General features: G+C 42.4%; 1 protein-coding gene across 6 annotated transcripts in view; it reads right to left on the bottom strand.

Moving 5' to 3' along the window:
• CDH17 (cadherin 17) overlaps positions 1–27,156 on the bottom strand; it is a gene marked incomplete at its 3' end in the record, with an annotated part of 57,185 nt that extends 30,029 nt beyond the window's left edge. For 4 of the 6 annotated variants that reach the window (XM_080693508.1, XM_080693509.1, XM_080693512.1 and 1 more), the window contains exons 1-8: positions 27,130–27,156; positions 22,234–22,332; positions 9,169–9,303; positions 8,195–8,333; positions 4,902–5,060; positions 4,606–4,805; positions 1,356–1,487; positions 934–1,084 (exon numbers count right to left, since the gene is read on the bottom strand). In XM_080693508.1, coding sequence (XP_080549634.1) covers positions 934–1,084; positions 1,356–1,487; positions 4,606–4,805; positions 4,902–5,060; positions 8,195–8,333; positions 9,169–9,303; positions 22,234–22,284 — 967 coding nt within the window. In that variant the 5' untranslated portion in view covers positions 22,285–22,332; positions 27,130–27,156. The remainder of the gene's footprint in view (positions 1–933; positions 1,085–1,355; positions 1,488–4,605; positions 4,806–4,901; positions 5,061–8,194; positions 8,334–9,168; positions 9,304–22,233; positions 22,333–27,129) is intronic. The other 2 variants (XM_080693510.1, XM_080693511.1) reach the window with 2 other exon arrangements.
• Positions 27,157–27,677: the final 521 nt, after the last annotated feature.

Here is a 27,677-nt window from a genome sequence, read left to right as displayed (position 1 = left end):
AGAATTGGAGTGTGTAAACAGATCTGACAAGTGGCTTTTAAAGGACACCTGGCAGAAAGGAAAGAAAGAATGAGCAGCAAGCGAGGAAGCCACTCGCGGAGCGCCAGGACAGCAGCCCCGGGCCACAGGGCATCTCGAGAGGGCTGGAGAGATGAAAGGGAAGCGACCAGGACGTCCACAGGCACATGACTGGAGCAAGGCCTTAGAAATGACAGTCAGAAGAGGTGGTGAAGCTGGTAAGCCCCTGGAACTCACACAGTACAACACTTAAAACATTCCAAGAAATGCCAGCTTGCACAGTCCACAGGCTCAACACAGTGTGGAAAGGGACCAGGGAAGTCAGGAGACTCCCAGAAATCATTATGTTCATTTAGTAGTTGTTCTCATACAAAACCTAAAGCTGTCCTGAGATACAGTCAAAGAGAAAAGTGTAGAGAGTTCAGATCAGAAGGATGAAAATAGATAGGACTTCAGTCCCTCTGCCAGCCTCCTGGATTATCATCAGCTTCCTGGAGAGGACGGTGCAAGTGTCAGTTCCAACTACAATTGGTACTGTCTACTTCTTTCAGGGTAGCTGACTGTAGATGTAAAGGCTTAAGTTATGAGAAAATTTTGCAAATGAGATATTCCTCTGTGTGTATACAGGATGCCAGTGTGTAAGTTACAGCACTAGTGATCAGTGTGATGGTAGTAATAAGAATAGGTAGTAATAATAATTAGGGGTGGGGTGGTTATAAAAGCACCAACTTTAGAATAAAATCCAGAAACTGTTGTCCCTGGACTCTCACAGTACATTCACCCTCTATGCTGCTCAGGCTTAGAGGACCAACTGCCAATTAGGTCTACCTGCCCCCAACAGAGAGGAGAAAAGACAGGACCAGAGAGAACACAGGAAGGACAGCTGCACAGCACTGAACAGCTCTCAATTCTTACCCAATCCCTCGTTCTCCTGGACCTCGAATATAGTCACTGGAGATGGACATGCCGGCGGATTATCATTAACATCTTTAACATTCACACGAATTTCCACTGGTAACGCAAGAATCTTATCATTTTCATCCTTTGCAACTGCGTAAAAAACATACTAGAACAGGAAGGTCAGAGTTAAAACTCCTTTACTGTCCCCTTTAAAAAGGCAGAGAAAATGGCTGTTTTATTTCTTTCATTTACTATCACTTATTTTTAATTGAAATGGGTCAGACTTGTGAAGAAATTAGCATGTCTTTGAGCGCCAATAATAAGAGGGATCTAGAATACAGATCTTTTTTTTTTAAGTAAAATCGATTTGGCTGTCAAGAGTAAGTAGACATAGGATTTTATTGTGTCGCCTATGAAACTCTCCCCATTTTACTCACTGAGTCCTTTTGTTCCCGGTCCAAAGGCTGAGTTACATAAATGTCTCCTTCGTGGTCTATTGAAAATGGGAATACTGGAAGATTCTCTCTGTCAAGCAAGAAGTATTTTGCACCAGCTTCATTCCACCGCACCTGCAGGGCCCAAAGTCAATTATGAGCAGAGAAACATGTGGGCTAAGAGAAATGGAAAAGGAAATAAACAGTTTTCTAGTTCTCATTTTGAAGTTTCTGACAATTTTGTTTGTATATCAGTAGTTTCTTGCAGCAACTGAATTATATTTTTATGTGCAACCTAAAATAAGACTGTATGAAAATAAAAGTTGTGCTGCTCAGAAAAAAACAAGACAGGGAATTTTTTTCTTCTTTAAAATAATTCTTTGCGAGCCCCTTCAAAGAGTCTGTGGGTTGTTTTCTTTTTGAAACCTGATTGTGAAGGTTTCATATTCATGAAACATTGATTTCCTTTCTCCCCCCACCCGCAGTACTAGGAACTGAACCAGGGGCATTCTCATTCTATCACTGAGCTACGTCCCCGGTCCTTTTTGTCTTTAATTTTGAAACCAAGTCTCACTAAGTTGACAAAGCTGGCCTTGAGCTTACGATCCTCTTGCCTCCGCCTCCCAAGTACTGGGCTTACAGGTATGTGCCGTTGTGCCCACCATGAAACACCAATTTAAGAAACAAAATGCACTTCATAGCTAGCATTATCTGGGAACTAAGCTGTGAGGTATGACCAGCTTCTAAAGCTCACCACTGGAGATGCCTAAAAGCAGCAGGGGACACTCTAAACTCTTCTCCATGCAAATAGTTAAGTAAGACAAATGATATACAGCTAAGTCGCATTCCTCCCCTAAATATTTAGTCTTAAAGACTTCAGGGATAAGAGTAACTGCCAACTCTTAGAGTTTGCAAGCAATCTAATAAGAAAAATAAACTCCATATTAAGACCAGTCTACTTGCTATATAGATAGAGCTTAGCTTCTCTGATATTCTGCTACTCCTAACAATAGCATTTATTGATGGCTTACCGCATTCCATGTACAATGTAAAATCCTTTTTATGTATAATCCCATTTATTCTTAAGTCTTATGAAATAGAGACTACTGTTATTCCCATTTTATAGGGGAAACTAGTATATGAAAAAGGGACTTGCCCAAGGTCTTTAGTTTTATGTGAAAAATTTAAGTAACTCTATTCTCTCAGACCAGTTTAGAAAGTTATAGCCGGGCATGGTGGTGCACAGTTATAATCCCAGCATTTGGGAGGCTGAGACAGGAGGATCGCGGTTTAAGGCCAGCCTCAGCTACTACTTAGGCCCTTTGCAACTCAGTGAGACCCTGTTTCAAAATAAAGAAAAAATAGGGCTGGGGGTGTAGCACAGAGGTAGAATGCCCCTGGGTTCTATCCCCAGTACGGCAAAAAAAAAAAAAAAGTTATCAAGGAAACAAATTTATGTCTTGCCAGTTATTTAAGCACCACACACTATTCGTGCCAAAGACTCTGTGGTTCCCCTTTTGTCCTAAGCTGTGGCCTGCATTCTTTTTCCTTGAGCTGTGCCCCTTTACTATCTTCCTTTCCTTCCTTCTTTTTTCTTTCCCTCCTATCCTTCCTTCCTTCCTTCCTGTGTGTTAGTTACTGGGGACTGAACCCAGGAGCACTTTACCTCTGATACCTCCAAGCTATACACCAGCCCTTTTTTGTAGAAACACAGTCTCTTTATGTTACTGAGGCTAGTCTTGAACCTACGATCCTCCTGTCTTAGTCTCCTAAGTACTAGGATTATAGGTTGCACCACCATGCCCAACTTCTTTTTTCTTCGTAGATTGAGCTCAGGGGTGTTCTACCTCTAAGCCACATTCCCAGCCTTATTTTATTTTTTATTTTGAAACAGGATCTCACTAAGTTGCTGGGGGCCTTGCAAAGTTGCTAAGCTTGGGTTTGAATTTGAGCTCCTCCTAGCTCAGCCTCCCCAGTCCTCAACTCTACTCTCTACTCTTCTTCATGGGTTTCAGGATAACCAAAGCACTTTCTTTGGACCTGGAAACTGGGTGTGAGGCTCCAGAATTTTTTTTTTTTTGACCTCCAAGAGCAACCAAGTACCTGAGTTCTTTTTAGCATTTATGAATCTTTATGGGGATCATCTAAATAATGAATAGGAAGACTCTAATCCAGGCCCCACATCTAAAATTCTCATGGTCACAAGTGCTGGCATGCTTTCTTATCTGGCAAAGCAGAATTTCTCCTTTTCTTGAAGATAATATTAGTTAATTCAACGTTCAAAAAATAAAAGTTCCTTTAGGTTAGATAATAGACATTATCTATGGGATAATGTCTACTATCCCATAATAGACATTCCAGGGCCATTAACAACAGCCTTCTTTAAAACAATTCTTGGGAAACTACAGACAGATACGTCTTCATAATATTAATACCTTTTCATTCACTTTCACCAGTACTATCTTCACCATAACCCGTAGAGGTGTTGTTATCCCCATTTTACTGATGAAAAGCTGGGGATCAGAATAGTAAAATGACTTCTTCATTAACAGTCACTAAACTGAAGGAGGAAGAACTGGGTTCCAGTCATCTGTACCACCAACCCACAGCTTTCATGCCAAGAATCTCCTGGGCTTCTAGAGACAATCAAATGTTGGTGGAGTCCAGAACAGACTTCCTAGAGCTAAGGTAGGAGGGCCCCAGGGTGACAGCGGCTACCACGAGGTGGGAAGGGGGCTCATTTGAATGGAAGGGAGAGGCACCTCGGGAGCTGGAATAGGAGTCTCCAAGGCGAAAGTTTGCCTACTGTGACTCTGACCCTTGGCCAGTCCTGTTGCTGTCTCTCAGCCTCTCTAATAGGATAAGTTTTTTTAGATCAGTAACTTTCCCACAAGATTAAAAAGTGGATTTCTAAAAACATTTGCACACCAAAATTCAAACCATGTACATGTACGTGCTGTGTGCACCACATGCACCCCTCAAGGCAGCCACATCCTACATTGCTGATGGAAACCAACACCCCGGCATCTACTTTTAAGATGAGAATTTGTGACATGCTTTCTACAAGTTCAAATGTATATCTGACTCTGTCCATGATGATAAAACTCCAGAGACCTTGGACAAGAGACTATTTAATTTGCTTTATAATTACGCCATTATACACCCAGTAAACGTACCAGTGAAGACCATGGGAGGGGGTCTCTACAAAGCGAGGCTATTTATGCAGTGGCTCCAGGAGTCACGTGGGCACTACCTGAGTGATTTTGATGGGATGAGTATCCGTTGAGTTTTCTACAACCTCCACAGGATCCGGGGCCTTCCAAATATTCTCCTTCACCAAAATATCCACAGATGCAGTATCACTGAAGGAATTCTCATTCTGGCCTCCCATGTCCTTCACGGAGACCACCAGATTGTAGGAAGGGTTCTTAGTGGGATCCAATTCCTGAGATCCTGTGGGAAGAGGAGATTGGAACCGAGCTTGTGTGAAGGTGGCGGACCTCAGCGCCTTACCTGGATGCGGTCTCTCCAGGGCATCCCTTGACTTACCGGCTAAGGTGAGTGATATTTCCCCTGTTTTGTTGTTGATCTGAAAGTACATGACATCGTTGACCTTGGGAAGCTGGATGACAATTTGATAAAAAAGCTGCCCATTGGGAGTGGAGGGATCATCCAGGTCCGTAGCATTGACATACATGAAGGGTTTTCCTGTTTAATAAATGTTCCCAGAAAAGAAAAAAAGAAAAAAAAGACTGTAACCAAAGTAACCATAGCTGCCTTCTAAGAAGCAGATAGAATGGAGGAAGATACCATGATGCATCTCGATGGGGAAAGGAATTTTTATTCTGATCCCTTCCTCTAAGACAGTATTTCTCAAAGTATGGTCCAGGGAATTCTGGGGGGGGGGGTCCTTGAGTATATTTCAAGGGGCATATGGAGCTAAAATTCATGCATGTTTGTACAAGATCCATTAGAGGTACAAAGTAACTGAATGGATGATAGTGTAAAGGAGTACAAAATTCATCACTATATGCTTTCAGATTCTTCAGTGCTACTAATCTTGAAAACACCATCATTTGAAACCAGGTGTGGTGGCACACACTTGTAATCCCAGCATTTGAGAAGCTGAGACAAGAAGATCGAGGCTTTCTGCCAGCCTCAGCTACTTAGTGAGGCCCTCTGCTACTCAGTGAGACCCTATTTCAATATAAAGAATAAAAAATAGGGCTGGCAAGCCGGGCATGGTGGTGCACGATTGTAACCCCCGCGCTTGGAAGGCAGAGACAGGAGGATTGCGCAGATATGAAGCCAGCTCCGCTGGCTTAAGAGACCCTGTTTCCAAATAAAATATAAAAAATGGGTCTGGGAGTGCAGCCCAGAGGTAGAAGGGCTTCCAGGAACCACAGTAACACACACACACACACACACACACACACACACACACACACACACACACAAAATAGGGCTGGGGGTGTAGCTTGGAGGTACAATGTCCCTGGGTTCTATCCCCAATAACACACACACACACACACACACACACACACACACACACTTTATAAGTTTGAGTATTATATCAAAGAATATCCAAAATTATCTAAAAATGATATTAAAATATTCCTTTCCCAACTTCATATCTGTTTAAAACTTTTCACAGACTACTTCAACCAGAATAGCAGGTGGCAATGGAATGAATGTAGAGACAGACATGAGAATTTAGTTGCTTTCTAGCAATCCCACCACTAAAGAAATCTGCAAAGATTCCAAGAATGTCACTCTTTTCACTGAGTTGTTTTTTTTGGGGGGGGGGTTGTTTTTTTTTGTTTTGTTTTGTTTTGTTCTGGTGGTACTGGGGTTCCTGGAAACCCTTCTACCTCCGGGCTACACTCCCAGACCTATTTTTTATCTTTTTATTTGTAAACAGGGTCTCTTAAGCCAGCGAGGCTGGCTTTGAACCTGCTCGATCCTTCTGTCTCCACCTCCCAAGTGCGGGGATCACAGGCATGCGCCACCAGGACCACCAGCTTTAGTGATCTTTTAAATTATTTAATAGCTGGGCGTGGTGGCACATGCTTGTAATCCAGAGGCTGAGACAGGAGGATCCCATGGGTTCGAAGCCAGCCTCAGCTGGTTTAAGAGACCCTGTTTCCAAATAATATATAAAATAGGTCTGGGAGTATAGCCCGGAGGTAGAAGGCCCCTGGGTTCCATCCCCAGTACCACCAAAAAAATTTTTAATAAACATTTTAAATGCCTAATACGATAGATGTTGGTAGATATAACCAGTGATGGACTGGAATCAGCATATGAGATTTTGAATTTTAAAAAAATTTGAGTCAAACTAGGTAGACTGGCATATGCTAGTCATCCCACTACTTAGGAGGCTGATACAGAAGAATTGCAGGTTAGAGGCTAGCCTGGGCAACTTAGAGAGTCTCAATCTCCGTCTGTGACACACACACACACACACACACACACACACACACACACCTTTGTTTGTGAGTCAATTATTAACCCCTTTGTAGCTTGAAACAGGCCTCAATGAGTTATAGCCTAGAAATTGACAATGCCACACATCAGGGCTTCTCCTCACCCAGGAAACAGCTGCGGAACACTGACCAGAGCACCACACTGGCTCTAACCAAACACATACAAGTGTTCATTGAAACCCTCAAAATGTTTAAAAGACTAAGAGTCTTGAGACCCAAAAGCCTAAGAACTACTTTTCTAGAATATTCCATTGATGAAGAGAAAAAAGGTAAGGGCTGGAGGAGTCACACAGGGCATAATCTATGAGCGAGCCTTTGGTACGCAGCCTCGGGGACAAAGGACTCGACTGGGGACTGCTCCACAGAATGAAGCGGAAGGAATTTCACTTGCAAACTATGCATTGTGGGTATTGAAGATGAGAAAAGGAGCAGATTCACATAAAGGGAAACGTGTTGTTGAGCTGACGGATATGGTCAAGAGTCCTTCTGAGAACATGGAATTCTAATACTCATTTTGTTTCATGCCCTGTGTTGATGAGAAGCTCCTTCACAGATGCCCGCAGCACACACGGATCTCAGGGAAGGGCCTTTGTGGAAATGAAGGTAGGAGGTCAACACAGCAGAGAGAAGGATGAGCCATAGCTTGGACATGCATGCGAGAGAAAAGTCTGGGGAACCAGCAGGGAGCGTGATGATAGAAGGTCCTGCAAGATTATGGGAGAGGGAGCTCACTTTTCCAGAATGTTCTAGGGTATTCTAGATCTCTAGGGTTTTAAATTTCCCCACAGAAGAGCAGTTTTTTTTTATTGTTGTTGTTTTGTTTGTTTTGTCCCACACAGGTCATTGGGCAATAACTGAAGACATTTTTATTATCACAACTTAGGGAGTTGGTGTTACCAGTATAAAAGCAAGAGCTGCTGTTGAACATCCTACAACGCACAGGACAACTCCCAATTAAAAACAATGACCAGGCCGCGTGTGGCGGCACACACCTGTAAGCCCAGTACTTGGGCAGCTGAGATAGGAGGATCACAGGTTTGAGGCCAGCCCCAGCTACTTAGTGAGATACTGTTTAAAAAGAAAGAATAAAGTAGAGCTGGGAGTAGCTTGGAAGTAGAATGCTTCTGTGTTCAACTTCTAGTACCAAAATATATATATATATATATAAAATCAGGCTCAAGATGTCAGTAGCACCGAGGATGATAGAATACTGAGAAAACAAAACAACTCCCAGAAGATCGGCGTGAAATTTAAATGGCACCGTGTTTGACGTGAGATCACCCCAGCTCTCAGCTTCTGCCTGCATTCCACGCCCTTCCATCTTTCCACAAACCCCTCGCAGCTCCTGCCTGTTACCTGGGCGAGAGTTCTGCCTTACGGAGCCTTCATACTTGGACTGGAGGAACGTGGGCCGATTGTCGTTGATGTCCTTCACTTCTATGGTGATGGGGACCGGGCCCTCCACAGTCGCTCCCTGAGCATCCAGAGCCGCAATCTGATGTTGACGGAAAGGAAACCACCTTGGTAAGACTGGACTTCACAGCAAATGCCCAAGAGTCACTTGAATCAGAGCTCCAAGAACCAACGGCCTGGTGACTACTAGAGAGAAAGAACCCGCAAAAGCCCAAAGAGGAAGCTGCTGAAAGAAAGGCCCATCCCATTGAACCTGCTAACCACAGCAGTAGCTCTGTGGCAGGGGGTGTGTGAGACACTGGAAATGCTTCTGTTTAAATGGCGAATTGAGAACACTGTGTCCGCGGAGGCCACGGCAGTGCCATGACCTCTTCTAGAGCCGCCGTGCTGGTCAGCCTGCACGGCCGGCTGCTGGGGGTGCCAGACAGCAAGCTGTTGGCATGCTCTTTTTCACTAAAGCTCTCTGTCCCAGGTATTCAGATACCAACCATGAAAAGCACAGGGGAAAGAGGAGCAGCCAGGCTCTGACCATTGGCTCCTTCTGCTTTTGCCAAGGCTAATGGAGCTCCATCCTGCTCTGATGCTCCATTTGTCGTGGGTCCAGAACCCAGACGGTAGTCACAGGCAGATAGCAACGGAGCATCAGGGGAACACTGGCCTTCTTTGAACAAGGAGGCTATACGAGGGCCTTGGCACTGTAAATTGGGTTACTCTGGTCACAAAGCCCAAGGAAGGGGGTTCCTTGGCCATGCCTCTCTATAGTTGGTTTACAAAACAAATGGTCAGATGAGGCTCACAAAGCATGCCGTCAGCCTGAGGAGAGCCGTAAGGGGATGCGAGGGGGATCCAGGAAGGCTTCCGGGATGAAGGATGCTGTGGAGGTTGGAGGCAGGCCCCTTCATCTGGTTTCAGTTCACCTGTAGATTGTGGGTAGCTCTCGTTTCTCTGTCCAGGGCTTTAACGTAATACAGAAGTCCATCTGGTTGTATCTTAAATATGTCATCTGTTTCTCCGGTTAGTTCAAAAGTCACAGCAGGAGGGTCGGCCTTAAACTGGGGGGGGGAAAAAAACAAAATCCAGATCAGAGAATGAGAGAAAACGTTGTGGAATTACGGATTCCAGATGAAGTTATCATTTGTTACAATCACTAAATAAGAAATCCTCAGCCCTAAACATTCTAATTTTTTGTTTGTGCATTAATCATGCAACATTAAAATACATTTTACTCAAAAAACAAATGCCACTACTACTTTAAGTTGTAGCTGGGGTTAAAGGACATTTTTTTTGGAATATCTAAAAGCTATGTTATTGCTAGCAACTAAGAAACATTGAAAGAGGTAGCGATATTGCTAGAATTTTAAAAAAGTGTTATTTAGTACTTCCAAAAATTGTAACAAAGGTTAAGAGACATGTTAATATAAAGGAAAATCTATAAGTGGATTTAACTTAATACTGTGCTTCACGGTAATTTCTTAACTACCATTTCAGAAGTAAAAAATATCAATCACTACTCTTGGGAGAGCTATCATGGGAGAGAGGACGCAAAAACAGAAAAACTACATAAAACTGAGAGGACAAAATTTTTCAGCTTCATTAATAATTTTAAGTATATTTTATTAATAAATCTTAAAATAATGCCAGCATTAGTAAGGATTTAGAGAAACATTATTGATGGAAAAGTAATTCATATAATCTTCTTGGAAGCAATATAAATCATAAAATCTGACAGCCTTTGATAGTAGACATTATTATACAGCTTGTAATCCCCGCGCTTGGGAGGCTGATCGCGCAGGTTCGAAGCCAGCCGCGCGCGCTGACTTAGGAGACCCTGTTTCCAAATTTTAAAAAATTGTAAAAATAGGTCTGGGAGTGTAGCCCAGAAGTAGAAGGGCTTCCAGGAACCCCAGTACCACAAAAAAAAAAAAAGAAAAAGAAGAAGAAGAAGTGTTGTAAACATTATTATACAGAATTTGTTGTTGTTGTTTCTTTGTTTGGTTTTGGTGCTGGAGATTGAACCCAGAGGCATCCCACCTGAGTTATACTCTCAGTTCTTTTTTTAATTGTTTTTGTTTTGAAACAGTGTCTCACTAAATTACTAAAGCTGGCCTTCGACCTGTGACCCTCCTTTCTCAGCCTCCAGGTACTTAAATTACAGAAGTATGCCACCATATCTGGCTTAATGAAATTTTTTAAATAGTAAACTACATGCTTATACATAAGAAGCATCATTCATGATACTGGTAAAAGGAAAAAAGGATAACAAATTAAATATAGCATATGAACTGGATAGGCGATTCATCATTAAAAGGTTCATTATGAAGAGAGAAAAGAAACAATGATATGATGTAAAATAACATAACGTGCGGGTAAATCAGGTTAGGATTTAACAGTAACAAAAACATGGATGTCAGGGGGCAAGAAATGAAATTTTTTACAATTTCAAGAACATTTGATGTGCTGAGTAATAATTTGAGTAAAGAGCTTTGTGTGTGTACTTGTGTGTGTGTGTGTGTGTGTGTGTGTGTGTGTGTGTGTGTGTGTACTAGGGATTAAACCCAGAGGTGTTCTACCTCTGAGCTGCACCCCCAGCCTTGATTTTTATTCTTTCTTTTGAAATAGGGTCTCACTAAGCTGCAGAGGGCCTCACTCCGAAGCTGAGGCTGGCCCCGAACCTGCCATCCTCCTGTCTCAGCCTCCCAAGTACTGAGATCACAAGCGTGCGCCACCACGCCCCGCATTGTGTATACTTTTTTGTTGATATTATAATGTTTTCACAATACATAAAAGTGTTGCCATTTGTGTTTTAAGAAAAAGATCCAGGCATTTAGTGGGAGAGATGGAATAAAGACCTGCACAAAACTGCTCCTTGATGGAAGCAAAGGAACACTGGCAAAAATTATAATGTCAGCTTTTTCAGAGCATCAGGAACCAACCAAACGCTCATAAAATCCAAGGCATGTTTATTTTTAAGAAATTATTAAGCCAGGTACAGTGATTGAGGTAGGAGGATCACAAGTTTGAAGTCAACCTGGGCGACTAGTGAGACCTTGTCTTAAAATCTATAAAGAGCGCCGGGCATGGTGGCGCACGCTTGTAATCCCCGCGCTTGGGAGGCGGAGACAGGAGGATCGCGCAGGTTCAAAACCAGCCGCGCGCGCTGGCTTAAGGAGACCCTGTTTCCAAATAAAAATGTAAAAATGGGTCTGGGAGTGTAGCCCGGAGGTAGAAGGGCTTCCAGGAACCCCAGTACCCCCCCACACACACACACAAATATATAAAGAGTTGGGCATGTTGGAGCATGCTTGTAATTCCAACATTTGGGAGGCTGAGACAGGAGTATCACGGTTTGAGGACAGCCTCAGTTACTACTTAGTAAGGCCCTTTGTACCTCAGTGAGACCCTGTTTCAAAAATAAAGAATAAAATATAGGGCTGGGAGTGTGGCTCTGAGGTAGAATGCTCCTGGGTTTCAATCCCAGTACTGCAAAAAAAAAAAAAAAAAAAAATCTCTAAAGAATCTGGGCACCACAGCCCACTGTGATCCCAGTACTTGGGAAGCTGAGACAGGAGGATCACAGGTTCACAGCTAGCCTCAGCAAATTAACAAGACCCTGTTTCAAATTTAAAAATAATAATAATATTTTTTTAAATGGCTAGTGGTATGGCTCAAAGGTAGGATGCCCCTGGGTTCCATCTCCAGGAACCCCCACCCCCCCAAAAAAAAGGGAGTTTTAAAGGGTGGGCTGAGAATGCAGCTCCATGGAAGAACAGTCTTGGGTTCAACTCTCAGTACTGCAAAAGAAAAAGAAAAACCCTACTGAACACCAGTAAGAACCAAGCTCTGCACTTTTGACTTGCCTAATCCCATAGTGCTTTTCTAAAATCTGGAGAAGCAGAAGGGGCTTGGAGCTTCCCAAAAGCCAATTCGCAAAGCACTACCATGATCTCGCCTGTCTGCCGTTTCCCTGGAAACGCCTGTTCACAGGGCAGGTCTTTAAGTGACCTGACTCAGAGCTCTTGCTCTACAATTTGCCCCAGGGCATTTGATGAAAAGAATCATCAGCAATTATTTAACATCGCAGTGACCTGAGGCAGTGATAGCAATGGAAGAAAATAAGAAATTGAGTAAAAAAAAAAAATGTTTTTTCTAAAGGAAAGGCTGGAGCCGGGCATGGTGGCAAACACGCTTGTAATCCCTGCATTTGGAAGGCTGAGACAGGGGGATCACGGTTTGCAGCCAGCTTCAGCTACTTACCCAGGCCCTTTGCAACTCAGTGAGACCCTGTTTCAAAATAAAAAATAAAAATATTGGGCTGTAGGTGTAGCTCGGAGGTAGAATGCCCCTGGGTTCCATCCCCAGTATCGCAAAAAAATAAATAAATAAATAAATAAATAAATAAATAAATAAATAAATAAATAACTCAGGAATTAGATAGCCATAGAGGATTGAAAATAACATATATTATGAGGAATCTGAAAAAAAAAAACACATTCATGAGCAAAGCTATAACATATCCAAGAAATGCATGAGAGAGCCCTCACCCCTCACCTCTGGGTGACTTTGAGGTGCTGTACAAGCAGGAAGTGAGGAGTAAGGCAGAGTTGTAAACCACCTGCCTGCTGTTGAAGGCGTGCCCAGCATGCACACCATGCTCCTTGCTAAAGGTTAGAATTATTGGCTCAAGTACTTAAGGTAATCTCTGTCTAGTCATTAGCTTAAAGCTAAGCTACCTGAGCAGACCTCAGTGGCTGCACATGGCAAAGCATGCAGATGTGACAGAATTCATTTATGAACGTCACTAGTCACACAGCAACAACAGTAAGCTCTGGGAAAAGGGAGAAATATTATTTCTAGGGCTACCACATTCAATTATTTAAAATGTCTAATATTCCAAAAAAAATTTGAGACATAAGTGAATCAAGTCCCATACACAAGGGTTTTAAAAAATCAATCTATAGAAATTTTTCCGAATTAAGCCTAGATGTTGGACTTATTAAAGATGTATTGTGGACCACCATGCCTGAGCTTACCAAGACAAAAGCATTCCCCAAATAAGTTATTAGATGTAAGAGTGCGGGTCCACTCTTTCACCTATACCAATACATTCTGGCTCTGTAGTCTATCTAGTAGTTAAAGGCATTTTTCACATCCTGGAGAATAGTATTCTAATTTCTAGGGTGTTACTCCCAGATGTTGTCAGAAATTAACCTTTAATAACCATTCTCTCACATCATAAGATCAATTTCTTCTGAGAAGTGGAGAATCCAGTAAGATCATAAAAGATCATGGGTACATATCCACAACTACAGTTTCTTTGCTATCAAATGAGTCCCTTGGTTAGAGGAGATGTTGTATCATGTATCATGGTAGGAATAAGTCATCCTTTTATTTTGTTCCAAAATATTGGTACTAGAGCTGGGGGTGTAGCACAGTTACAGAGTGCTTGGCTCGCATGTGTGAAGCTGTGGGTTTGATTCCCAACACCACCAAAAAAGGAAAAAAATAATTAAGTCCAAATGTTGGAAGAGAAGGACAGTTTAAACAGGGAATACAAAAAAAAAAAGGTGTGTGTGTGTGTGTGTGTGTGTGTGTGTGTGTTACTGGAGACTTTAAATCATTCCTTTTGAACTAAATCATCTCTAAAGCTAAAAGAAACCATCTCTAAAGAATTAATGGAAAGTATGAAAAGAAAACAATGTCTCACCATATAGTGCATATTAATAGACACAAAATTTTACTTATTTTTAAATAGAAGTTCTAGATTGACAAGTGCATTAATTAAAATTAAGATTTTGTTTGAATGGGCTTGAAAGCAGATTAGAGCTAGCTGAAGAACATTCAACTTTAAAATAGATTATTGATAATATCTACCCTGAAGTACAGAAAGAAAAACAAGAATAAAAATGAATAGCGCCTCCGAGACCAGTGGAACACCATCAGGCAAACTTACATGCATTCGACACCTAGGAGAAAAGGAAAGTAAAGGGGACAAAAGATTATTTAAGGACAGAATGACCGAAGCTCTCCAAATTTGAAGAAAACACCAGTCTACACATCTAATAATTTTAAGGAACTCCAAACAGGATGAACTCAAAAAGACCCAATTCCGAGTCAGTCATGGTGGCGCACTCTTGTAATCCCAGCATTCGGGAGGCTGAGACAAGAGGATCGCAAGTTCGCGAACAGCCTCAGCTACTTAGTGAGGCCCTCCACAACTTAGTGAAACCCTGTTTCCAAAATAAAGAATAAAAAATAGGGCTGAGGTCAAGTGTGGTGGCGCATACCTGTAATCCCAGCGCTTGGGAGGCTGAGACAGGAGGATTGCACAGGTTTGAAGCCAGCCTCAGCTACTTAGTGAGGCTCTTAGCAACTTAGTGAGACCCTGTTTCCAAATAAAGTATAAAATAGGTCTGGGAGTATAGCCCAGAGGTAGAAAGCCCCTCAGTTTTACCCCCAGTACCACAAAAATAAATAAGTAAATAAATAAATAAAAGGGCTGGGAATAAATAAATAAATACAGGGCTGGGGATATAGCTCAGAGGCAGAATGCCCCTGGGTTCAATCCCTGGCACTGTAAAAAAAAAAAAAAAAAAAAAAAAAAAAAAAAAAAAACAATTCTGGACACACAAACATTTGAAAAACAAAAAGGTAATCTTTAAGCAGAAGAAAAGAATCTTAAAAGTATACAGAAGCTCCTCAAAGTTAATGGCTGATTTCTCATTAAGGCCAGTAGACAGTTTAAAGAATCCATTCCAAGTGATTAAGGAAAAAAAGCTTTCAAGTAAGAGTTGAAAATCCAACAAAGCTATCCTTCAAAATGAAGATGGAATGAAGCTGTACTATTATAAAAGAGAACAAGCTTTAAGACAAAATTATTACAGACAACAGAACGACATTTAATAATACCGCAGGGTCAATATACCAGAAGTTCCTAACTACAAACATACACGTGCCTAACAGTTACACCAAAAGACATGAAAGATTGACAGTTGACACGAACATAAACGATTCAACGCTAGTCGTCAGAAAGTGTAAGACTTCATTTTAATAGTGTATAGGACAGACAGGGAACAACCAAGGAAACAGAAGACCTGAACAATGCCATACGCCAACTAGAAGCCAACAGATACCTACAGAATACTCCACGCGACAAACACTAATTACACATTCTCCAGGGTAGCTCTTATGCTAGGCCATAAACAAATCTCAAAATATTTAAAAAGACAAGTTATACAAAGTATGTTCCCTTACACAATGAAATAAAATTTGAAACCAATAATGAAGTAAAATTCATAGATATGTGGAAACAAAGTACTCAGATACCAACAGGTCAAAGAAGAAATTCAAATGGAAATTAGAAAACACTTGGAGATGAGCAAAAACGAAAAAAAGAAGAATGAGAAAAGACTGGCATCCTAAACCTTACGGAATGTAGATAAAGAAATCTAAGCTATAAATGCTTATATTTAAAAAGAAAAAAAAGTTTTGTACCCTAAGAAAGTTTCAAAAGAATAATAGTCGGCCGTGGTGGCGCACGCTTGTGATCCCAGCATTCGGGAGGCTGAGACCAGAGGACCACGGTTCACAGACAACCTCAGCTACTTAGTGAGGCCCTCCGCAACTCAGTGAGACCCTGTTTCAAAATAAAGAATAAAAAATAGGGCAGGGGGTATAGTATAGCTCGGAGGTCAAATGCTCCTGGGTTCCATCCCCAGATCTGCAAAATATATATATATATAAATAAATAAATAAATACATACATACATAAGAAAGAGTAAACTAACCAGATAGCAAGCAGAAGAAAATAATAAGAATTACCGTGAAAATTAATGAAACAGAAAATACAAAAGCAAACAAGAAAAATCAACAAAGCCCCAAAAGTTGATTCTTTTAGAAGATTAACAAAATTGACAAATTTCAGCTTTCCTGACCCAGAGAAAATAAAATATGATTAAAATAACTAAAACTGGGAATAGAAGAGTACTCCTCAGTCCAGCATTAAAGAAATAGGCATTTGAGAAGATATTATGGGCAATTATTTCCCTAAAAATTATACAATCTAAGTGAAATCACAAATTCCTAAACAAACAAAAAACAATAAAACTGACTTATTGCATTATGTTAACTGAGATCAGCCAAGCACTGAAAGAGAAGGGACATATGTTTTCTCTAATATGCCCAAACTAGGGAGTATTAGGGATACCAGAAGGACTCCAAATAACAGAGGGGAAACCTCAGCAAAGCTGAAATGGAGGGGCAGGAGAGGAAGAAGGCTGAGGTTGATTAATGGAGGAGCTACATCTGAATACGTGTAAAAGTATGAATGTAGCATGGTCAACCTGCATACTCGTTGGGAGGGGGGAAGGAGAAATGGGGTGTGAGAGAGGACACCAAGCACAGTGTGAATATATGCCATTTTCAATATGATCCACATTAAAAATAAACAAAAAACTGACTTATTAATTTTTTTCAGTACTGGGGATGGTACCCAGGGGCATTCTACCTCTGAGCGACACCCAGCCCTATTTTATTCTTTATTTTGAAACAGTGTCTCACTGAGTTGAAAAGAGCCTCACTAGGTAGCTGAGGTTGTCCATGAACTACCACCTTCCTGTCTCAGCCTCCCAAATGCTGGGATTATAAGTGTGTGCCACCACGCCTGGTTTATCAATAATTTTAAAAAACAAATAGAAAAGAAATTGATTTAGCAATTTAAAAAAATTCACAAAGAAAAGCCCAGGTCTGGGAAGCTTCACTCGTGAATTATATCTAACAAATAACAAAGAACACTACAACTTCACTGTCTGATTTTAAAATTTATGGCAACACTACAGTTCAAGACATTGTGGTATTTAAGACAGTCAAATGGATCAATAGAATCAAGGAGAGTTCATTAATTATCTTTTATATTTGTGGTCAACTGGCTTCTTAGGAGAGTGGTAAAACAACTCAGTGGAAAAATAATGTTGTCAACAAATGGTGCTGGAACAATGGGTTATCCTTAGGCAGCAGAATGAAATTGGGCCTGTACCTCATACCATATACAAAAACTAAGTCAAAATGCATCAAAGATCAAATGTAAGAAATAATAGTATAAAACACAGAAGAATATATAGGCATAAACCTCCAAGACCCTGGGTGAGACAATGGCTTCTTTCGGTATGACATCAAAAGAACAAATAACAAAGGAGAAAATAAATGGAACTTTATCAAAATATTTTTTTTAATGTTGTTTCAAGCTGGGCTTGGTGGCGCACACTTGTAATCCCACCATTTGGGAGGCTGAGACAGGAGAATCGTGGTTTATGAACAGCCTCAGCTACTTAGTGAGGCCCTTTACAACTCAGTGAGACCCTGTTTCAATATAAAGAATAAAATAGGGCTGGGGGTGTTGCTTGGAGTTAGAATGCCCCTGGGTACCATCCCCAGTACTGAATAAAAACATAGGGTTGGGGGTGTAGCTCAGAGGTAGAATGCCCCTGGGTTCGACCCCCAGTACTGCAAAAAAAAAAGAAGAAGAAGAAGAAGAAGAAGAAGAAGAAGAAGAAGAAGAAGAAGAAGAAGAAGAAGAAGAAGAAGAAGAAGAAGAAGAAGAAGAAGAAGTTAAAAATTAATCTCTAGAAATAAATAAACAATAAAAAAAAATCAGGCTGGAGTTGTAGCTTGGAGGTAAAATGCCCCTGGGTTTCATTCCCAGTACCGAAAAAAAAAAAAAAAGTGACATATTCTTGCAGTAGAATATTATTTTGCCATCCAAAGAAATAACATTCTTATACATGATAAAATTCAGATAAGCACTGAAATCATTATAATATATAAAAGAAGCACTGAAATAATTACACTATACAAAAGGCCACATGTGGTAAGATTCCATCTACATGAAAGGTTTAGAACAGGCAAATCTGTAAGGACCAAAAGTCATTCAGTGGTTGCCAGGGGCTTAGGGAAGGAAGAAATTGGGAGAGAATGCTAAATACCCAAGATTTCTCATGAGGCTGATGAAAATCTTCTGAATTAGAGAGTAGTGATAGTTGCACATTTTTGTGATTATATATATATGAAAAACCACTCACTGACTTGTACATTTTGAAGGAGTTAATTATTGCAGTATATAAGCTATATGTCATTAAATGTATTTTAAAAGAGACCCATCTTAGATTTACATCATACAGTCTTGTGACCTGGGATCCTAGGATAGTACAGAGCTAGTGTTAGTTGCAAATAAAACAAGTCTATGGCCAGTTACTTTCTTTTTATTTTGAAGAATGAGTTAATAGTCTAAGGACTGACCTTGTAGGGTGGCGAGTTTTATATGTGCCTCCCTAACTCCAGGTGTTTGACTAGAACTCAGGAAACTAATGTGGTCACAGCTCTGCCATGAACTTAAGCCTCCGTTTTTCCACCTGCAAAATAAGCTTTTGATACCAGAAGTCTCTAAGTCTTTTTTAGTACAAATATCATATGATTCTAGCATAGAAATCCTTCTCACCATCTACATACAACCCTCCTACCCTAGCTTTGCAACCCCACCCCAACACACACACACACACACAAATGACGTGTGCATGTATTTATGTATCACTTTCAATCTCACTATGATATATAATTACAATGTGTTGTTAATAAAAGTGTAATTTTAAAAAAGAAACATTAAGCCATGATACCTTGGCCATCATTTCTCCAGGAAGAGATAAGCTCTGTAGCATGGCTAAGGGAAAATAAACAGAAGTGGAGAAGCCCAAGGAATCGTGCCTACTGGCTGGTATCCTCCAGCACTCTGGAATGACTACCAAAGTCTGGAGTTCTAGATGCCTATAAGTCAGCTGGAGGTTGCAACTCTGTGAGTCCTGTGTTAGTTAATGGACCTATTTTATTCTCAGGTCTCCTCATGCAGAGGTCACAGATTCTCTGGACCATAAAAATGTTTAGATGATTTAGCTATGCTGATATGTATAAACCAGGGAGTTTTACATAAAAATAAAAACTTATGGCTTTTCTAGAAAAACTGTACAACTGATAAAATCCAGTACATCACTATTTACATTTTGACTTGTGAAAATTGTCCAGAGCCATGTTGAGCCTGTCTGTCCCCTGGGTGCACTCTTAGGTAGTCACGTCGAGCCTGTCTGTCCCCTGGGTGCACTCCCAGTTTGCAGCAGTCCCCAGTCCTCCTTATTGTCCCCTGTGCTGAGAGCCAGTATCAGAAACTTTGCAATTTCACATTTGTCTAGTTGGGTTTTCTTTTCTCACATCTGTTTTCTTGCTGTTTTTTTTTTTTCACGTCTCCAAATATCTTCATTTATCACTCGGCTGATCACAACGGGCAGTTGGAATAACACCGGACAGATGGACTTTCACGTCCCATTGGAGCACTTGATTAGCGCCAGGAAGATTCTCCAGTCTATCTCCAGTCCTGTCTCCTAGACATTTCTACCTCTAGCTTCCCCTCCCTCCCTCCCTCCCTCTCCCCCGTCCCCCCTCTCTTTCGCGCTCGCTCGTGCTCGCGCGCTCTCTCTCTCTCTCTCTCTCTCTCTCTCTCTCTCTCTCTCTCTCTCTCTCTCTCTCTCTCACACACACACACACACACACACACACACACACACACACACACACCACTGACTACCCAGTCTAAAAAGCCAGGACCTCAGAGTCATGCTAACATCTCTGTACTTTCACCCTGTCGCATATCCCATCAGGGATGACTTCACACCATTCCCACCTGCTGCCTTCTTTCCAATTTCCCTATCTCACTCCATTTCAGCCACTATAACACACTATCCTAAACCAAATAATTTATAAATAACAGAAATGTATTGCTCACAGTGCTGGGAGGCTGGGAAGTCCAGGATCAGGACAGCAGCAAATCTGCACCAAGGACCAGGTGAGGGCTGCTCCTCGCAGACCTGCCCTCACGACATCATCGCTTCCTAAGGCCCCACATCACATGACTGCATGGGGGTCTGATTTCAGCATAAGTATCTGAGGGGGCATGAGCATTCAGGCCATGGCACTCGTCACTTACTTGATCCGTCGTCACTTACTTGAACCAGCCCCATCACTAACCACTGGGCTCTTGCAAACAGTCACCTAAGACCCTCCCCACCTCCACGCTCACCCCCTTCAACCACGTTCACGGTGATCACAGAGTAAACTTGTTCAAGCCCAAATCTATTTATTCTGTGTCAAAACCTTCCAACGGCACCTGTCAGCCCAACCTCAGCAGTGTGCAGCCTCCCAGGTGCCCACCTCCTACCCTCAACCTGCCTGCCTGGCACCTGTCAGTTCCCTGCTAAATCCCCATGCCTCCACGCTTTCCCTCTGTGTCTGCCTCCCTCTTGTGACCACCTGCTCATCTTTCAATTCTCTGCTCAAGGGTTGATGAAACTTTGTCTGCTCACCCATCACCATTCATCCTTATTCAAAATAGGTCTTTCTTAGATTTTGAGTGTTTTTGTCACATGTAAAAATGATGAAACTGTGACCTGGTACATATGTTAATTAGTTTTATTTAACCATTTCAGGAGATTTTTTTTTTCCAAAAACCTTGTTGTACAGCCGGGCATGGTGGTGCACGCTTGTAATCCCCACGCTTGGGAGGCGGAGAGAGGAGGATGGCGCAGGCTCGAAGCCAGCCTCGCTGGCTCAAGAGACCCTGTCTCCAAATAAAAATATAAAATAGGTCTGGGAGTGTAGCCCGGAGGTAGAAGGGTTTCATCCCCAGTACCAGCAAAAAAGAAAGAAAAAGAAAGAAAGAAAGAAAGAAAGAAGAAAGGAAGAAAGAAAGAAAGAAACTTGCTGTAAATAATTTTTTAATATATACAACTTTTGTTTATTTAAAAAATAAAGCTAGCCGGGCGTGGTGGTGCATGCTTGTAATCCCTGTGCTTGGGAGGCGGAGACAAGAGGATTAAGCAGGTTCGAAGCCTGCCATGCTGGCTTAAGAGACCCTGTTTCCAAATATAAAAAAGTATAAAAGAGGTCTGGGAGTATAGTCCAGAGGTAGAAGGGCTTCCAGGAACCTCAGTACCACCAAAAATAAAATAAAATAAAATAAATAAAAAATAAAGCTAGACATGGTGATGCACACCTGTAATCCCAGTGAATTTAGGAGGATAATTCAAAAGAACTGTGTGCCCAAGGCCAGCCTCAGCAACTTAATAAAACCCTGTTTCAAAAAATAAAAAATATAAAAAGGGCAGGGGGTAGTGCTCGGTGCCATTTTTAACTATTAATAGCCCCTCATTCCACCCACAAGTCGCTCCTCAGACTAATGCTTTTAACATCTTTAGCTAACTAAATAAGATGAGCACCTCCTGGCAGGCCTTGCCTGACCCATAGGTGAGGCCCAGGCCCAGACTCAGAGGCAGCAGCACAGAAAACATCAGCTTTTGATCACAGAGAACCCGACTGTCCACTGCCTGATGGCCAGAAGACTGGCACCCTCTCCAGAGACCCATGCCCTGTCCACTCCAGGGAAGAGGCAGAGCCTGCAGATCCCACGCTCCCTGCAGGAGGGACAGCAGCACTGGCCCAAGGAAGCCCCAAGGAGGAGGTCACAGCTACTGCTCTTTTTTTTTTTCTTTCTTTTTTTTTTTTTTTTTTTTTTTTTTTTTTTTTTTTTTTGGTGGTACTAGGGATAGAACCCAGGGGCATTCTATCTCCAAAATACACCCCCAGCCCTATTTTTTATTCTTTATTTTGAAAGAAGGTCTCATTGAGTTTCAAAGGGGCTCACTAAGTAGCTGAGGCTGTCTGCGAACCACAATCCCCGTCTCAGCCTCCCAAAGGTTGGGATTACAAGCGTGCGCCACCATACCTGGCTTACTGGTCTCTTTCTAACTTAGCTTCTGAAGTTATTCTTGATGATGAGAATTGTCCTGCCTCTATTTAATTTCCTGCTGTACAGTAGAAAAGAAAGTAAAAGTCCACTGAGAAACCATAGATAGAAATCAAGGTGACAGTAACTAAAGGAAGCTTCTTACCTGGAATACGATTTGACTTGGTTCTTGACCTTCAAAAATAGAAAATGTCATGGGCTTCAGGGGTCCACTAAATTTCCCCTCTTGGCCATACCCACTTGCCTGTTAACAAAAAAGGAGAGAAAATTATCATCAATTATATCTATTATGAATGTATGTCTGTCGCTTGCTGGTTTTGTTTCATAGTGCTGGGGATGGAACTCAGGGGCATTCTACCTCTGAGCTACACCTCCAGCCCTTAATGTATTCTTTTATTTTGAAATAGAACTTTCATAATTTAGTGAGACCCTAAGGAGACTGGCTATGAACTTGTCATCCCTTTCTCTCCCCTGCTGATATTATTGTGGCTTCTAGTAGAATATAAGAAACTCGGGATTCTATCACAGCTAAAAACAATGTGAAATCTGGTCAAAACAGACAGAAAGGGCTGTAACGCTTATTAAGGGGCCCCGTGGCAGAGCAGATTACCGTGAGTTTTCCATCGCTTTTCCTACTTAACATCCGAGCAATGGCCCAACGGGAAAAAATAATAGTACCCTGTGTTGCAAATGGGGCTTAGAGAAATCAAGCCCAGAGTAAAACATGTCTGAGGACAGCATGCACGCTTGTATATGACTGAGCAAAATCTCAGGTCTCCTGCTACGCCCCTCTGCCTTCTAAATGCTACAGGGCTTTACACCAGCTTCTCAAAACATCTCCCTCCACTCCTGCTTTCTTATGAGGACATTCATGGCAAATTCGCAGCAATCTAGAACTCATAGTCACCTCAAGCAATTTAAGGTAGAGGGGCCGAGAATATGCAGATGTGTTTGGTACAATGCTTGCTGGGCACATAGTTACATGATAAATTTTAGTCCAATTTGAATCTGCATTTGAACTGAAACTTGAAGAAAACCTTCAAAACGTTGATGTTTGATTAGCATTTTATATTATTCATTCCAAAAATTAAGATGACAACACGTTTAGTTTGAGCTGCAGGCTCACAATAGTTCTAAAGTCCAAAGACCTTAAATCTTAAATCCAAGCAGCATCTACAGTCACTCCAATCCAGGCTGGACAGCAGCAGGAGCTGCTGGGACAATAAGATTTCGTATTTGTTAAGTTAGGACATACGGAGCTCTGTCCTAAGTATGTTAATTCTGGCAACAACCCTACCAGAGTAAATTACTACTCTCAACCCCATTTTAGAGGTGACGAGTCTAAGATGCAGAGAAATGATTAGCCCAGTTCAGGGTTGGAAGCAGGATTCAAACCTAGAACTCTGGCACCTGCCTTCTCAGCCATTGTACACCACGGCCCACCAGAGGGTGCAAAAGCGGGTGAGACGATCTGAAGAGAAAACCAGCTACAATCAGTGTGTGCACAGGGGTGTGGCTCCCGCCTGAAGAATGGGGAGCACTCAGCCGCAGCCCTGCCATCACTGTCATCCCTCGCCATGACAGGAGCCCTGCAGGGAGTGGAGCAGGGGCATGGAGGAAGGGTCAGCCCACCACAGCCCCGGCAGGGTGTCCTCTGGGACCAGGGCCTTTGTGTCCCATCCTGAAGGCTGGCCTCTCCTCCTTCCTATGTGGTTCTTTGGGTCTTCCATTTGTAGTGGAAATCAGGGGTGTTCTTTTAGAATCAGAAGCATGTCTGACAAGTTGATGGTTTGGGGAACTAGACAAGTAAAATAGGTAGGGGGGGTGAGATAATTTGTTTTCCACTTCTGCAGGGACACCAGGTGCACTCTTGCTGTCCATGGAAAATGCTTCCCACTGGGAGTGACCCGCAACGATCGGCACATGAGTGATAGGGGAAAGGTCCTACTCTATATCCTCTGCTTGTTGACCTTGACTAAGTTGATACTGGTTGTCTGATAAAAGGTAATAACAGAGGAATGCAGCGGGCTTTGAAATTTGAGCTTCTCTCCCTCACAGTCCTGACAGATGCTTGGACTGGCTATACCCCGGGCACTGCCAACCCCGCTCTTTACTGCATCCCACCCACAAGCTGGGGAGCCGAGTGGCCTCTTTCCCTGGCTCACTTGCAGCTAGAATGGCAGCCAAGTTACCAATTTCTGGTTCATGAAACAAGAGGGAAAATCTGTGAGAGAATGGAGAGTCAAACTTTTTTTTTTTCCAAAAGGATATATATGGCTGGCATTGCCCTTCCCTGAGGCTCGCGCTGAAACAACGGACCCTGAGTCTGCAGCTGGGGTGGCTACCAGGAACCATGACGACACAAACCAGCTCAACTCGTGGAAGCCCAAGTCTCTGATCACATCATGGAACCGCTACCCCTGCCCTGAATTCACCACTTCAGGCACCTCTGCACTACGCCCCCGGCCCTATCAAATATTTATTCTGTAACAGGGTCTCACTAAATAACTATGCACTGGCCTCAAACCTGCAATCCTCCTGTCTCAGCCTCCCAAGCACTGGATTTCAGGCATACCCCACTGTGCTCAGCTCAGGCTTCTTTTCATCTGAGAAAAATAAATCCCTCTTTAAGAGACTCCGAAGGCAACTTTCCTGGTTTCCCTGTTACTTGTAGCTGGACACATTCTGAACTGACATAGAGCTTTACAGACTCCAGCCATCTCCTCCTTCCTAAATCGGTCTCCTCTGTGGACTGTTCCTTCTGTTCATTGCCTTTCCACATCTTGTCCAGCTCCATTAGCTCCTCTGGAAGGTGGGGCCCAGGAGCTGGGAACAGGGTGCCACTGTGGTTGGTCCAGAAAAGGACAGGACTTTCTGTGGCACCACGGCTCAGCAGAAACCACCTCTGTCTGCTTTGCTCCCAGCCTTTTAGTTGCCCACACAGTGAAAGTACCTTAGCCAGCAAACCCCAAGAACGAGGCTCTGGTTCCCTTTGAGGATGAGCCACTCACCTATGGGAAAGGAGGGCCCAGACACAGTTTCAGGGTTCAAAGTTGCATCCTTGTATCAGGGCAACAAATCTCTCTTCCTGCCCATTAATATGACTATTGGGGCTATAAAGATTTCAAAATGCGTGTGCATACTATGAGTCATTAAAGCCACACCGCCAGAACTGGGAGGCACAGTGCAGTGGGGACTGGTGAAAGGACAGCTTTTGTCCAGGAAAAAAATGCAGTCCCCTTCTCAGACAAGAAACAAATGAGCCCAACATTTGCAAAGCACTGTGGTGGGAGCTTCTCTCTCTACAGTCTCACCGTTGCTTCCTAATACAAGTCCATACTCCTGTGTTTCATCAATCCCACTCCGTTTCTGGCACTGTGCTACAAAGGGCTTGCTGCAAAGATGACTAAGCCTGGTCCCTTCTTCCTGGAGGCCAGGGTCCATCTGACTGTAGACACGAAATATGTAAAATGCTATAGGGATAGTAATAGCTAATATTTATTGAATGCTTGGACTGGGCTCTTCACTGACCTGAGAGCTTTGTTAATGCATCGTCTCATTTAATTGCAATGACATCCCAGAGCTATTATTAGGCCCATTTCAGAGGGCAGGAAACTGAGGCTCAAATATTATATAACTCACTTAAGTTTCTATCACTGGTGGGTGGCAACAAGAAGTCTGAACCCTGGTCTGACTTCACCACCCTAAGATAATGTCGAAGATAGGATGAAAGAGCTCAAATAGGGATGTCTGGCCCAGCCCTGATAACAATCCTGGGGCGGGCTTTGAGTGCCCGGGCTGTGAGAACGGACATTGCTCATAAGGTCTGCTGTTTCCCCCACCAGGAGGAAGGCTCTGGTCCTGTTACACATCTGACTCTATATGCTATTTCAACCTGTACAAATTTGAAACTTAGCGAGGTCCTTCAACAACTTAGTAAGACCCTGTTTCAAAATTTAAAAATAATAAAATAGGGCTGGGAGTGTGGCTCAAAGAAAGATAGAATGCCTCTGGGCTCAGCCTCCAGAACAAAAAGAAAAATCTTTTGTTTTAACTGTATGGGCTCTAGGGGTGCTGCTGGGATTTGGAGTCTGGTATGTTATTTGGGGATCTCAGAACAAAGAAAGCAAGACTTGAAGTGGGAGGATCTAGTAGCTTCCTCCTAACGTGTTCCCTTGATCTTGCTTCATGGTACAACAGATTTGACGGCAACCTTTGTAAAATTCAAGAATCTCAGAAGGAAAACAAGGATGGCACCCACTATCCACCCGCGGTCAAAGGCCAGGATTGTAGTTCCCACCAGGCTCCAAGCTCTAGACGCCGAATGGTCAATAGGGTTAACTCCACAGATGGCTGAAGACAAGTGAACCAGAGCACTCCAAAAAACTCAAAAGAAAAATGCAGAAAACAGTTGAAAATAGAGAAAATGGATGTCTTGTGTTTCAATGGTGAGTTTTCATGGCCAAAGTAAAAGAAACAAGATTAAGTGATACTCATATGTGTATCAGTATAATCTCTTTTTTTTTTTTCAAGTCTGGGGATGGAACCCAGGGGCATTTGACCTCTGAGCTATACCCCCTGCCCAATTTTTTATTCTTTATTTTGAAACAGGGTCTCACTAAGTTGCGGAGGGCCTCACACAGTAGCTGAGGCTGTCCACAAACCTGTGCAATCCTCCGGTCTCAGCCTCCCGAATGCTGGGATTACAAGCGGGCACCACCACGCCCGGCTTGTATCACTATAATTTCTATCCAGATTCCCTAAGCTGTACATCTGTATGTGAAGAAATACTTGTTTTAAACTCGCCCATGTACTGGTATTGGCTATTAAGAGCTGAGGAGAAAGCGTTTCCTCTGGTTGAAAGACAGATGGGTTTGTAACCACTTTATTGAAAACGCCACATCAGAACACAACGTCCCTTCTATACAATTAGATTTTAATAGGACATTTTTTAAGTGATGATAACAATTCTCCTCTGACATGAGGTAGAGGGATGGAGGAAAATATTCCAATAGGCAATTAGGAAAGAATACCCTCTTACCAAATAAAGTGTAAGAAGACACAGGAAGTGAAGGGCTGGAGTCATCTCACTGGACTTTACTCAAATTCCTGTGAATAAACCACAGAAAAAAAAAAGTTATCAGTTTCCAGTCTGTTAAAACCATGTCTTTCCAGCCAGAAGGAATCACTGGATGATATCCAGTTATAAATCTCGTGAAATGGGATCCCCACAGGGCAGCTCTTCCCTGAGAGACCAGCCTGGGCTTCCAGAGGCTTCTGATTCCCATCCATAGCAACGTACAAGCCAGCATCCCAAAGGAGTTCTCTGAAATTTCATTTTTTAATTGTTTTACTTTATCTACTTTTTCCTGATGGTTATACTTTTATTGGTGCACTGTAGTCTCACATCATAATGTAGGTCAGAGTAATAGGGACAAACACAGATCTCGGTGAGCTTCCCCCGTCCTCCAGCTCCCTCCCCACGCCCTCCCTTCCCCATACATGATATTGACAGAGCATGAGTGATTTATATATGTATATAACATCAATAGAAGTATTTCCTTCATTAATTCTTCCCCTTCCCCTCCA

Source organism: Muscardinus avellanarius (genome assembly GCF_963383645.1).
Source record: "Muscardinus avellanarius genome assembly, chromosome: 4".
Lineage (NCBI taxonomy): Eukaryota > Metazoa > Chordata > Mammalia > Rodentia > Gliridae > Muscardinus > Muscardinus avellanarius.
This window is presented reverse-complemented; position numbering and strand designations above follow the sequence as displayed.